At 38.8% G+C, this 14393-nt stretch overlaps 1 protein-coding gene across 1 annotated transcript; it reads right to left on the bottom strand.

Annotated features, from left to right (window-relative positions):
- Window positions 1-788: 788 nt before the first annotated feature.
- CCDC174 (coiled-coil domain containing 174) lies at window positions 789-13830 on the bottom strand. The gene is made up of 11 exons (XM_026678391.2): window positions 13660-13830; window positions 13182-13286; window positions 12669-12769; window positions 12127-12185; window positions 10235-10415; window positions 9889-9978; window positions 6843-6979; window positions 5796-5890; window positions 4349-4472; window positions 2768-2920; window positions 789-1248 (listed from the first exon to the last, which is right to left on the bottom strand). The coding sequence occupies exons 1-11, from the start codon at window positions 13699-13701 to the stop codon at window positions 923-925; spliced, it is 1413 nt and encodes a 470-aa protein (XP_026534176.2). The 5' UTR covers window positions 13702-13830; the 3' UTR covers window positions 789-922.
- Window positions 13831-14393: the final 563 nt, after the last annotated feature.

The following is a 14393-nucleotide window of genomic DNA, read 5'->3' on the forward strand; positions in this document are numbered from 1 at the left end:
GAACATTTTGCTTGTTTAACATTGGAATAATTTCAGAAGACTGCTGGAAAATAAAGAGAAAAATTACCATTTAAAGAAATTCTGTTTGTAGCACAATGTCCTACGTGAATGTTTGATTATAAAGAACATACACATAAGGAATGCCTATAACAACAACAAATATGATAATCACATATAGCAGGAACTAAACTTTCTTAAAGAGGAAATCTGAGGAAAGATAATCCATATCAGAATGGCTCCCAGCTGAAATTTTGCAGCTCTTGCACTAAGAGGTTAAATGGAGAGATTGATGGTGGTATGGGAGCCCATGGAGCGTCATGGTTATGTTGCTAGACCAAGACTGGGGAGAATCATGTTCACTCTTAGTATCAGAGTTTACTCTCAGCCCAATCTATCTGACAAAGATGTTATTGGGAAAAAACGAAGTATAGAATGTTAGATTTACCATCTTGAGCCCAGTATATGAATTTAACAAATTAAATGCATCAATAAACTCCTTTCAAAATGATGACTTTTCAACCCAGTACCTTCCAATGTTCTTTCTGTGAGCTTTTAAGTGTTAAAAAGATGCAGTTCCTAAGCTGCAAAAGTTGCTCACAACCTCTGCTTGACTCCAAATAATTGGGCAAATGGTGATGGATGTGTAGTGTAAAACTTCTTGAGTAGCTCTTGCTCTAGGATAGCCTTTTTCATTAATTAAATAAGGATTATTATTAAAGTGTTAAAACCTGATCATATCCAAGCTTTTGTGTGCCTAAAGAAATGACATTCCAGACAAAGACAGTAACTTTGAAGTTAATTCTTTAATATTAGAAGTGATAGGGGAGAGGGAACTACAGGAAAATTCACCTGCTCACAGAAACTATCCTTAATTTGTTTTAACCATCGGGAAACCAGTTGTTCTCCTAATGGCATCTGACGTTCATGTGACTTGCTTGTAGTAGGAGAGCATATCATCCAAACTTTGGTAAACCGGCTCTTGGTTTGATGTCCTCATCTCAGGTGCCTGATTGGGTATGAAGTCCTTGTTCCATGAATTGCTGTGAGTCTCAGCTGATGTAGACGGCAAGTTGCCCAAAAGACTGTCTTCCGTACTTACATAGGAGGATTTAGATTTGTTCCAATTTTGATTATTCAAATCGTAAAATTTCTTTTGGCCCATAAAGTAAGCAGAAGGTGGTGCAAACTCTGGATCTCTTTCATTCCTGAGTTCATTCTGCTTCTTTGACCAAAGTCCAAAAGTGAACTCTATTCGTGGGAAGAGAAAGAAGAATATCAAGTTTAGCTTGCTTTTTCATATTTAATTGAACTCATGCTTTATGAAGCTTTATAAAAGTAAGGATTGCTTCTTTTTTAAAAAAAAGCCTTACAACAATAATCTGTCTTACTTTTGTTTGAGAAATCCCATTTTGCTTACCTTAACACAGAGGTCCCCAAACTTGGCAACTTTAAGACTTGTGGACTTCAATTCCCAGAATTCTCCAGCCAGCTATGCTATTCTGGGAGTTGAAGTCTACAAGTCTTAAAGTTGCCCAGTTTGGAGACCTCTGCCTTAAAAGAATCCTAAAAAAAGAAAAGAAAAAAGACTGAACTCACCCAAGTTATTCACATTGGGTGCCATCTACAATATAGGTGGTCCTCGACTTACGATCACAATTCTGCCCAACATTTATATTGCTAAGTGTGCGTTAAGTGATTTTTGGCTCCACTTTATGATTTTTCTTGCCACACTTAAGTGAATCCCTGCAGCTATTAAGTTAACACAGTTGTTAAATGAATCTGGCTTCTCCATTGACTTTGCTCGTCAGAAGGTCACAAAAGATAGACACAAGACCCCAGGACACACAACTGTGAACCAATTGTTCAGCATCCAAATGCATGACCATGGAGATGCTACAACGGTCATACCTGTGAAAAATGGTCCCAAATCACTTATCAGTGCCGTTGTAACTTCGAATGATCAGTAAAGAGCTGTTGTTGAGGTCTATCTGTACCATTTAGTAATCTGGGGAAGGCTGTGAAAGAGAAACCGCTTACATGCAACTGTAAGCTTTCCATTATGTCTGGATGAACAGACTTCTTTTTCTGTATTATGTTGGGATGCGGGAATCCCTCACCTGAAATGCTGGTGATCCAACCAGAGCTTGACTTAAGAATGAGGACATTCTGCTTAGTCATGGCCTGTAACATGTTAAGAGGATTACAGAACTTCCTTCTTGTTAATGGATTACAGGAAATCCTTCCTTGGCAAAATTTAAAACTTAAAACTGTCTCAACACCACCATCACCTCCTCTCCAAATCAAGGGAAAGAATCACATTGCTAAAATCATTAAGTTTGCTGTCGGAGATTGATAAAAGCACTATCAGGGTTTTTTTTTTTTTTTTTTTAATTTAAAAGGGGTAGGCAACCTGCAGCTCTGGAGCTGCATGTGGCTCTTTCATCCCTCTGCTGTGGCTCCTTGTTGCCAATCGACAATTGATAGGGCTTTCGGTTAGGACAGGTAGAGGAAAAAGGAGGAGACTCTATGGTGAGGGAACCAGACTTTCGGTCAGCAGAGGAAAAAGGAAGCTATGTTAGGAGGAGACTCTATGGTGGGAGAACCAGACTTCCAGTCAGCTCCAGATTTGAATGGGGGGCTTCCGGTTAGGACCTTTGTAGCTCTTTGAGTGTTTAAGGTTGCCAACCCCTGCCATAGACCAAACCACCATAGCTTAAACCAAAGGAGTCTTGACATGCTGATAGTCCAAAACATTGCAGCTTCCTACCTTTGCCTTTATCCCATTCACGAACATAGGGCACACCCGGCCTTGTATCTTTCCGCTCCTGAATGATAACTTCTACTTTTCTAGTTTCTGTAGAAACTCTGGGCGGGTCAGTGGGCTTGCTGGAAGGTAGGACTGGCTCTGGCACTTCCTCCTCTGTTGTGAAGAACAACACATAGATTTTAGGCACCACATAACAATAAATGGATATATGGTATGATATTGCAGTACTGTATGATATTGCACAGTAAGTGTATTTATGGAATGATTTCCTCACAGTAAACATGTTACTGAGATATTACCTGTTGCCCACTCAAAAGAAAGTTATTACAAAGTAAGCTGCAAGCAGTAAAATAAATAAATAAAAAATCCCTACATTTCAGTGGATACCAGAAAGCAGAACAAAAATTATGACTTGGCAACAGACCCTATAATTACTATATTGTAATATAGCTGAAGAAACAAGCAGCAAGAAATATATTTTATACTCCTCCTTTCATCAATTTCACCATCTTTTCAAAAGTTTATCAGTGACAAAAATATTAGTGGCAAACATAAACCATCCAAACTGATATCATTAAAGCATAATTTTCTAAAATATCTGAAAAATTAGTTTGGAGTTTATGAACAGAGGCCACTGTGGATTATTGCTATGTCTGAACTAGAAAAATCAAGTCTATGCTTCTTCAATGCAGACGCACAAGCTATCACAATATGTCTTTCTCTAAAAATGCAAATTCTTTTCTGATTGAGACTGAAACCATTATCAAACAAACTGCAATAAAGTAGTCAAATTTGTGGTTGTTAGTGAATAGTAGAGACGTTGTCATCTAATCAATTATGTAAACCTTCCAAAACTGCTTTTAAATGTAAAGTAAATCAGTGGTCCCCAACCTTTTTGTACCAGGGACCGGTTTCAAGCAGAAAATTTTTGCAAGGACCGGGGGAGCGGGGGGAGAAGGGAGAAGAGAAGGAGGCTTCGGCTCTCTCGCTGCTCCACCATCCAAGGAAAAACTGCTTCAAAGAGCGGGGGGCTTTTCCTGTCGCCGCAGCTATTCCGCGCCCGTTTCACCCCCACTCCCACCCGCCAGCCGCCTTCAATCCACAGTGTCCCGTTCTGCCTGCCTGCCTGCCTGCCTTAGTTTCTGGTTGTTTGGGAGCAGCTTCGCTGAGAATAATAACTATTAGCCTCTTTTACTCAGCCGAAGCTGTTCGATTCAACCATTAACTTGAAGGCAGGCAGGCAGGCAAGCGGCAGTGGACGGGGGGGAGAAACGGGCGCTGGGAAGCTGCGGTGACAGGAAAAGCCCCCGGCTTCTTTGAAGCAGTTTCTTCCTGTGCTGGTGGAGGAGCGAGAGAGCGACTGAGAAAGCTGACCCAGAGAGAAGGACAGGCTTGGTTGCTTCCTCCCTCCTCTTCTTTCATTTGTGTCCTTGATCCCCGATCCCAGCAGCATTCACCGAAGGTGAAGAAAGCCGCCATTTTTAAAAAAATTCTTTGCGGCCCGGTAGAGTGCTCAGCTGACCCGGTACCGGTCCGCGGCCCGGTGGTTGAGGACCCCTGAAGTAAATGATTCAAAATTACCTCCATTTTCTTTTGTATCACCATCTTTTAAGCGCTTTTTCGCTCGAATTTTAGACAACCTGGCTTCCAAAATAGCTTTACGTTTTTCCTTTAAATGTTCACGCTTTGTTCTCTGACCGATGGTCTGGAGAAATGCAATACAATAGTAATTTATTTCCTCTTCAGATGTTCACAGAAACTATTTCTTTTAATCATTTCCTGCCATGCTTTTGAGATTCAAGCTTTAATTTTACCATTACTATGATGTAACTAAACTGTATTTCCTAGGTAAACAAAACAATTGTATTGGGTGACATTTTCCATTGCATCAACATAACTGAAAAGTATTTCTTAAAAAAGAAATTAATACAGTATTTAACAAAACTGTGATATTTTAATACTATAATTTATTCCTATATTTTAGGTTTAACCATCAAACTGTTATCCAATTTACACTTTTTAAATTGGATTATTTAGAACTGAACTTATTATATGTATTAGATGCATTATGTATCTTCTATGTCGGCTATGGTGAAGTCTGTAGTGCTATTAATTGATTCAACCATAACTGCTTCTGTTTACAGATAGTCCTCGACTGACAGCAGTTCATTTAGTGACCACTCAAAGTTATATCACTGAAAAAAGTGACTTACAAGCATTTCTTACATTTATGTCATACAATGGTCATACAATCAAAATTCAGACACTTGTCAACTGACTCATATTTATGATGGTTCCATTTTTATGAAGGGTCATGTAATCCCCTTTTGAGACCTTCTGATAAGCAAAGTCATGTGGAAATCAAGACTCACTTAACAACCGTGTTACTAATTTACCAACTGCAGTGATTCACTTAACAATAGTGGCAAGAAAAGTCATAAAATGGGGCAAAACTCACTTAACAAATGTTTCACTTAGCAAAAGAAATTTTGGGCTCAATTATGGTTGTATGTTGAAGAGTACCTGTAATTAGGCTGAAATATTGATAAACAAGGTTTTTCTTCTTCTTTTCTCAATAACCCAGATGATTTTCCATCAATGGAAAGAACAGAAGCATGAAAAGCTGGAGTGAGGGAGATTTACATTTCCTTCCAAGCAATCCTATTTGGGTCCCTCCTATTCTGCCCATTTTATTGAACAGCCATTTTAAAAGCGGGAGAATCATGAATCAGTTCAGAAGGCAAGACTATAAGTGACTTCCCTGGCCCATCAGCTACCAAATGTGGCTTTTCAATTGGGTGGGGGGGGAGAGAAAATACCACTTCTTCATGTTATTCAGAGACCCAGTTCACCAAGGATAAAAGAGATAAGCATATGAGAAAGGCTCAGGTATTTCACAGTGAAGTTTAGGGATGGAGAATTTATCACTCTACAAATGATGCTGAATTACAATTACCAACAGCCCAGTCAGCATGGCCAAGGGATGCTGGGAAATTTCCCACACTTGGTAGACTGTTAAACATCATACCTGTTCTCTTAGCATTTCTAAAGTGTCCATTTGTTTTTTTCTCAAAGTCTGATCACGGGAGAAGGAAAAGTAACCAACACCAAGCTGTCGGGCCTCTGAAAGAAATTTTGTTCTATATTAACAGTTCATCATACATTGTAATTCCTGAACTTCCTTTACTATAAGTGATGGTATAGTAAAGAGTTTCAGGCCAGAATTCTTCCAATAACACCAGAATATGCCAGAAACTAGTATTTTGGGGTATTCTAGTCAATGTGGATTCTAATATGGACCTACAATTTTTCTCCAAGATTATATCAGTGCAAAGATAGACATTTCTCAATATATTTTATATTACAATAGCCTTTGCCAATCATATGCTGTCCAAATCTGTTGAACAACATACCTTGATATAATGGGGTAGTGGATACTGCAGGCAAAGTATGCCCACAGCTTAGACTTTGATCCTGACAGGGTTCAAGATTGACTCAGCCTTCTATCCTTCCAAGGTTGGTAAAATGAGAACCCACATTGTTGGGGCCAATATGCTAACATTGTAAATCACCCAGAACATGCTATAAAGCACTATGGGGCAGCATTTAAGTCTAAATACTATTGCTATTGATTTTCAGTCAATATTGCCCTCCAAATACTTAGATAGACAGACTAATTGAGACCTGAAATTTTTCCTATTTACAGTCTCAGTTTTTTGGGCAAAATTTTCAGAAATGGTTGCTATGGCCTTCTTCCAAGAACCAGAGGAGCTGGCCCCAAATCACCCACTTGGCTTTGTGCATAAGACAGGACTAGATCTCACAAATCTCCCAGTTCTAGCCTTTAAACCATGACACCAAACTAATTCTTATTTTTCCACTAAACAGTAGAATGGGATACTTTTGTATATAAAACCCCAATTATAAAGAATGATTAATATAACAGCCCAACAAGTTTGCATCCATCACTCTAAAAAAAACAACCCTATTTTAACCAAGGAGGAGAAAATTTACCTTGACATTAAACTGTGTGATATTTTCAAAACCAGATTTGAATCATACAAAGTCAGCCTACCATTTTCTCGAATGTCTTCATAATGAATTGGCCCCATAGGTTTCTTCAGTGCTTCTTCTTCCTCTCTTTCCCATTCCTGTCGTTGAAGCTCCCTTCTCATGTCTTCTGACAGTAGAGTCTTTTTTTCAGTTTCTGGCCTACATGAATAATTTTTTAAAAAATCCATTAAGAATTGGAAAGTGGTATATGAGAGAACATCCCAAAGTCTGTAGCTATACCAACAACACCCCAATATCCAGTCTTACAGTTTAATTATCAGTGTAAGTCAAAACAACTGTAGAATAGATCCCAATGACATTGCTTTGTATAACACTGTGTAGGTGTGAAACAAGTAGGGCACTCAACTAATTTTAGTTAGGCAAAATAATTTTTAAAAATAAAACTGCCATTACTGAAATTGTGATGACCCAGGGTGGGATACAAAATAAATACAGTCACAAAAACAGGTGAAGCCCCCTTTTTTCCTTCACTTTGCTTCCAAGCTCCAAATATCCTTGACTGGAGACAAAAAACTCCCACACAAACAGTTACAAGGAGGAGGGGAAAAATAACACAAACCAGCCAAGATAAGGGCTGGAGAACGTCCACAGATAACAGAACACACACTGGGAAGGAGGCCAAAGTCAGAGAGGAACCATAAACTAGAGATATTTCCACGCATGTCCGTCCGCTTATTCAGTTGTCACAGCTACAGCCCATGAAGAGGATCAAGGCCCTCTCCTCCCAAGTAGACCATGTCTCTCCCTTATCCTCTCCTCCTTGCATGCCTTAGGATGGAGAGGGGATGGGCCTGGGTCCTCCTCTGACTGCTCAGCCAGCCTCTGCCCTTCCCCAGTCTCCTCCACAACCTCCAGAGCCACACTTCCACTCCCTGTCGGCTGTTCCTCCTCTCCCTCAGAGTCAGTCTCCATCAGGGGCATGACAGAAATATGAAACTATGGAGATATGTTCTTTCTAGTCCTCAACAAGCATGGGCTTGTAAAACTGTATTCTTTAATGTGTTTACAGTATTACAATTTTAGTACAATTTCTATGACTTTCAATAATATTCAGTACATAATCAGTTGATAAAATAATATCAGCAGACTATATTCTGCCTTACTACTGTCCATATTTACATACACTCAAAATATGTTCTGAAGGATTAGAAGTCGCTTAAGCAAGTTTTTGGGATATGCAGATGGCTACAGAAGGAGGAACAAAGTGAAACCTCACCTCAAGTGTATTTCCACAGATTTAGATGTCTCTCAGTTAACATGTGGTCGCAGTTAAAAGAGAAACTTATTTTTTGATTTAGCAAAGTCCCCTCATTTAAGTCAACATTGTAAAGGCACAAACGACACAGTGCCAAAAATGTACTTATTCATGAGATGGTGGTTCATTTTGTAGCCAGTAAATCCTTTCAAAAATTTCTCACTCAGCAAAAAGAATTAGTTGTATGCTGACTGAATTTGTATTGAATTTATATATTGAACATTATACATGATTAGTCCAGGTTTGAGACCCGAGCGCCATGCAACAGAGTGAGCTCCAATCCTCGCCCTGGCTCCTGCCAAAATAGCAGTTTGAAAGCATGCAAATGCGAGTAGATAAATAGGTATAACTTAGGTCTGAAGGTAACAGAGCTCCGTGACATCATGCTGGCCACATAAGCACAGAAATATCTTCGGACAGCGCTGACTCAATGGCCTTGAAATGTAGATGAACACTGCCCACTGCTTGTCGTCAATGACTAGCAGAGTAAAATCCAGAAGACTCCTTTGCCTTTAGCTTTTATTTCAACATTATAAACGATTACTTAATAGTGAAGGTTTTGGTTCCTATCTCTGAGTCAGTCTTGACTCCTTGTGACTGCTTGAGTCCTTGTCGTTTTCTTGGCAAGATTTGAGTGGTTTGCCATTGCATTCCTCAATACAAGGTCCTGTTTATCTTAAACAGTTATTATGAATTGCTAGAAATTACCTTGAGGACATCAAGGATAGCCAAATAGTGCTTTCATAATCTATTCTGAAATGATTCAAAAATTATTCTAAGTTCATATGAAGCTTCTTCAAATTAAAAAAAAAGGGAAATATATTTTCTTCCAAATTTACACTTCTCTAGTAAAAAGACAGTATCTTGAAAGGAAGCAAAGCATGGTCAATATATAGTCCTGTTTCAGAATCTTTTATTACTGCTATTTAATTATAAAGATATTTGAACATGAGCATTTTTTCAATACTACAGTATTAACTACAGAGTATTTTTTTTCTAAAATGATCAGTTTGACCAAGATAAGAAAAGACATTTGTTAAATAACCAAGGTAAATACTATTTCTTGTTACTTTACAAGCCTGATTTTATATATTTGCAAATCCTTTAACTAAGAACAGAAATGCTATAATAGGTTCCATCAGAATAGATTAAAATTCACTTCTACTGGGAAAATCCCACTGCTTACATACTATAAAGGTATTGCTAAATTGTATACTGGTTTGGCTTTCATAACCCAATACTACCTCTTGGGTGATATTAGGCTTAAACTTTTAATGATCATGGTCTAGGCAACAGGCTTCCTGACATTTCAACAGCAACTGTTGCTGGCATCTTCAAAGGCAAGGCCTTTATAGCTTATCAAGAAAAGGAACTCAGTCAGTCCCTGCATAGTTGCTTGTGGTCTGTGTAATCACTAAATACTGAAGGACAACACTACTGCTAAATTATGCCTGCAAATAATACAATACAGCAGTGTTATATTTAACATTTTCTATTTTTTAGAACTTTTAGCAGCATGTTTCAAGAAATTTTCAGTTCCAAGATAGATAACCATTTTGCATGGCTTTCCACGTTATTTTTGTGGTTCCTACAAACTGTTTCCTTATTTGTAAATTAACACATAGGATTTCAGATCTAGACTAGTTTGAGGAGCTACTACAAAGACTGTAAAACTATTACTCTGGTAAGAGAAGAAAATCATGTCATTTCAGCATCCATTCTTGTTTGTTTTCCCTATAAAATTGGTTTTTTTTAAAAAAAAACATAAATGGTTTTCTACAATAAAGTTTACCTCTCGTTCAGTTTATCCATTTCTAGCAGAAGGGGCAAATCTTTCTTCTTACATCCTCTTGAACGGCCTAAATAATCCACATATTCAACCCTAAAATGAAAAACAAAATTAACTTTTGATGACTACATTAATTACAAATCTTTCGAAGCATAACAATTTAACATTATTATTGTCAAAAATTATTGTCAACAAGCAGACTAGTTAAGCTTGATACATAACTTCCAGGGACTAGCAGTGCAAATATATTATAATAAAGCTACACTCTAAACTGAAGTCAGGTTATTGCATTTGATTACAGTGAAGCTCTGTAATAAAACAAGAGTGCTATTATGATACAATCACGAACCATTCTTCATCTGGGGTCTGTGGCGGTGGGACCTCTGCTTCAGACAATCTCTCTTCTTCCCCATTTTCCTCCCCCATTGCTTTTCTGGCAGTTTCACTGGTACACAGTTCTTGTACTTCTCTCTGTTTGTCAATGATCTTCTGAGTGAAATCCACAAGATATAACTCTTCAGTTTCTTCATCTATGACAGAAAACCAATTTTAATGACAGTCTACTGAATCTCCGGGCAACGACACAGCAGCAATGAAGCAACTACAAATTTGTCCATTTTGAATCCCATGAGAATCATGGATCCTGGATTTTGGACACATTCTGTAAGTTAGCCCACTTGTATCTAGTTCAGCATACAAGTACTTGATTCATGAATGATTTTAATATACTTTTATCTTAGATACAGCAATGTCAAGATTTAGCAGTGAATAAAAAGTAGTTTCTAAATTATCCTTTTCCAGTTGTTGCTGTTGCTTTACAGAAAGCAGTACAACTTGAATTCTTGAGAGAAATCCAATGCTGCATAAAAAGATTTTTAACACATTTATTCCTTCTCCTAATCCTTTTTTTTTTTTGAGGTCCCTTCCAATCTTCTGGAGCACATTTTGAGATTACACCAACTATGAACACACATAAGAGCCATGCCTATCTGGAAATTCCCTATCAGGACAGAAAGAGGCTAGCTTCTTCAACTTTTGCTACTTGGAGTGGAAAAGATTGCTGTTGTTGTTGATGTGCACTATTTCCTGAATAGGACTTCTGAATGTAGATCAAACTAGGTAATCCCCAATTCCCTTGTCCCCCCCCAGCTGTTTAGTAAAATCTTGTCAAGTTTAGAGTGCCTTCACCAAATCAAAACAAGTGCCAAATTTGTTCTGGACCTAAGAGACATTCAAGCAATGCTGAAACAGAAACATATTGTATTCTATGACAACATGGAGGATTTACAGGGGGAAAAAACCCATTTTGCTAAGTGCAATTGAATTAGCACTTCTGCACCATTAAATGAAGTAGAGGAAAATGGAGTATTTCAAACTATAAAGAACATTGGCTGTATTGAACTTGGACTGTTGATCAAAGTGATTGTATGCTGTTCTCATGGAAAAATGCTTCTGTCTCAAACTTATTGTCTGTTATACATTATCCACAGTTGCTTGTCTGGAATGCAACCCCCACAAAGGGGGAAAAAAAGCCTCCAGTACTGGCCAAGCTCTTTGCAGAAAGAGGACAAAGGCATCTACCTTGACAAATGGCATTGTCTACGGCAGTGCTTTTCAACCTCAGCAGCTTTTAAGATGTGTGGACTTCAGTTCCCAGAATTCCCTAGCCACTGATCTTCAGAAGTAGAAACATAAGCTTTCTGTTTAGGCACTGCAGTTTTCCAGAACTTAATGTCAAAGTAACTTAGAACAAATTTTAACCATTGCTCTATAGCAGCTCCCCCAAAATTTTTAAATGCGGCGTTCCTTGTGAAAGGTCTCCTTGTTCGGGCCCCACCTGTGCGGGCTCCTCAAAACCTCAAGGCCGGGGGTCGGGGGGTTGTGGGCGGTAGGTACTCTGTGTGTCCTTCGGTGTCCCGTTCAGAGCTGCCTCCTCGCACCCTGAGGACTGTCCCTGAGGGCGTGCCTGCCCCGGCCCTGCCCTCGCCCTCCTCGGTGTCCCTCCTCCTCCTATAGCATTATCAAGGACAAAATCAGTTATTTCAATGAGAAAGGCCTATTCTTTTCATAAGGAAGGTTATGATAGCAACAGATAGATCATACACTCTTACTGCCTCCTTAGACATGCCTATTTCAAAATAAAAATTACTCAGTGCTTATTACTAGTAACAGCATTTTATAGTAGAGTCTTTATCAAAGCATGTTTCACATACAATCCCAAGAAAACTAAACGTATTTCACCTGGAAAGTCTCCCTTGGTCATTTTTTCATACAGACGTGCTTTCTCTTCCAGTTTTTGCCTAAAAACAGTAACACACCATTTTTATTAATTAAACTTCTTAACTACGCATCTCTTCATAGCAGTCAGTCTTTTTGCCATACAGAATATGAGACAATGTAACTTAAGACCATTATATGCTGTCAAGATTGCCTTCTCTTGAAGTAGTTTTGAAATGCTATCAATGATCAATGAAAAAGGAACGCGGTGGCTCAGTGGCTAAGACGCTGAGCTTGTCAATCAGAAAGGTCTTTTTTTTTTTCTGGGGGGTAATTCCAGAATGTCGAAGTCTGCTTTTGGGTCCCTTCTTTCTTTTTCCTTTTGGGGTGACAGGGCCCACCTTAATGCTCTTACCAGGAAGATAGAACCATTCTGGATAGTTGGGTTCATAATGCAGCACAATCCTACATCACATGGGATTTATAGATAAGACACATCCTATTTTCTTTACAATAAATCTGATTTACAATATTTAGTAAGTCTGCTTTTCTTAAAAATGAAACACCTTGATTTATCCAGAGTTTGCTTCTCCTCTATCTTCTGCTCGGCATCTTTTTCAGCTCGATCTGAAACCCCTTTGTTCTGCTTAGTCCAAATGGTTGGCTTCTGTAATAATAAATTTTCAGATAAGTTATTTGGCTGTTTTTGAATCTAACTCACAGATGAACTACAGAGCTTTTATAATTTGCATCAATATGTCAAAAAAAGAGAAGCGAAATAAATGCTGTATGTTAATGCAAAAAAACCAAAGCTGAATATATTATTTACGGTAGACGTGCAATAAAACAAAACATAGGGCCAAGAATAAATAGGTATTGAATGAATGTGGATCGAATACAAAACCAGTACGAAAAATATATTGAAGTGGTTTCATCATGACTGAACCTCAAATGAACATATGAAGGAGTGAATGCATTTAGAAGAACAGTAAGACTAAGAATATTGTGCATATAAACAAAGATTAATATTGAGCATATAAACAGAGATTAATAATCTAAACTCTGTAAACAAACCCTACCTTATTTACTGTTTTGGGCTTAACATGAACTCCTGCATCTTTTAAAAGTTTTTCTTTCTTGAATTCTTCCTGTTTTCGGAACAGTTCAGCTTTCAAATCTACCAGCTAGAATAGAAATAACAAAAGGAGAAAAAAACAAACCAAAACTTTAGACAAGGGAGTCTGAATTCTTAAGAGGAGATGAAGTGGGGAAGGAGGGTAGAAAATCAAGGTTTAGTTAATGCAAGATTTGCACAAGATTACAAACAGCAAGCGTCTTATAACACTTACACCTACGTAATTTCCTTTGGAGGGGGGAAAAAACAGACCTCCAAAGACGCGAGAGAAACTATTACCTTGGGGAACGATGGCTCTTTTATGACTTGTGAACTTCAACTCCCAGAATTCCACAAGTCATAAAGAGAGCCATCCTTCCCCACCTCTGCCCTAAAACGACAATCGCTCTTGAAATCCCGCCCGTTCCCCCTTTGCTGCTCACCGAACCGACTGTTATATCCAGAGGTTTTTTTTTCCGATCCATAATTCTCCGGGCGAGGGGAGCCGCTCGCCAGCAGCCCCACCGCAAAGCAGGAAGAGTCACAGCCAAATAAAGACTGCGATCGCTCGAAAAACAAGACTCTCTAGTACCACTTCCGACTTGAGACGTAAAGCAATACTAAGCTCTCAACTTCCGGTGACGTTGCTGCATATCACGACAGTACCCGGCTTGTAACGATAGGTGGAGCCGTATTACGGCCTGGGTGGACAACCTCCCCCCGCCCCGCTTTTCCCATGAATTCTTTAGTGGGAAATTCCATCATCAATCAGGATAGAGCTGGAAGGGGCCCATGGAGGTCATCTAGGGGTGACATGACAACAGTCTTCTAGTATTTGAGGGGCTGCTACAAAGAAAGGGGGGCGGGACAAGAAACAAAGGATGGAAACTAATCAAGGAGAGAAGCAATCTGGAATTAAGGAGAAACTTTCTAACAGTGAGGATAATTAACCAGTGGGACAGCTTGCCTTCAGAAGTTGTGGATGCTTCACAACTGGAGGTTTTAAAGAAAAGACTGGAAAGACACCTGTCTGAAATTCTGCTTTGAGCAGGGATTCTCCTACTTTTAAGCAGTGGGCTGGACTAGAAGACCTCCAAGTTCCCTCCCAGCTCATTCCATTCCATTCTGCTTTCTTTGCTTTGCTTTTCTGTTCTAATTCTTATTCTATTTCTTTCTA

This window comes from Notechis scutatus, chromosome 2 (assembly GCF_049901735.1).
Source record: "Notechis scutatus isolate UNSWTSFEM ecotype Mainland chromosome 2, rNotScu1.2, whole genome shotgun sequence".
Lineage (NCBI taxonomy): Eukaryota > Metazoa > Chordata > Lepidosauria > Squamata > Elapidae > Notechis > Notechis scutatus.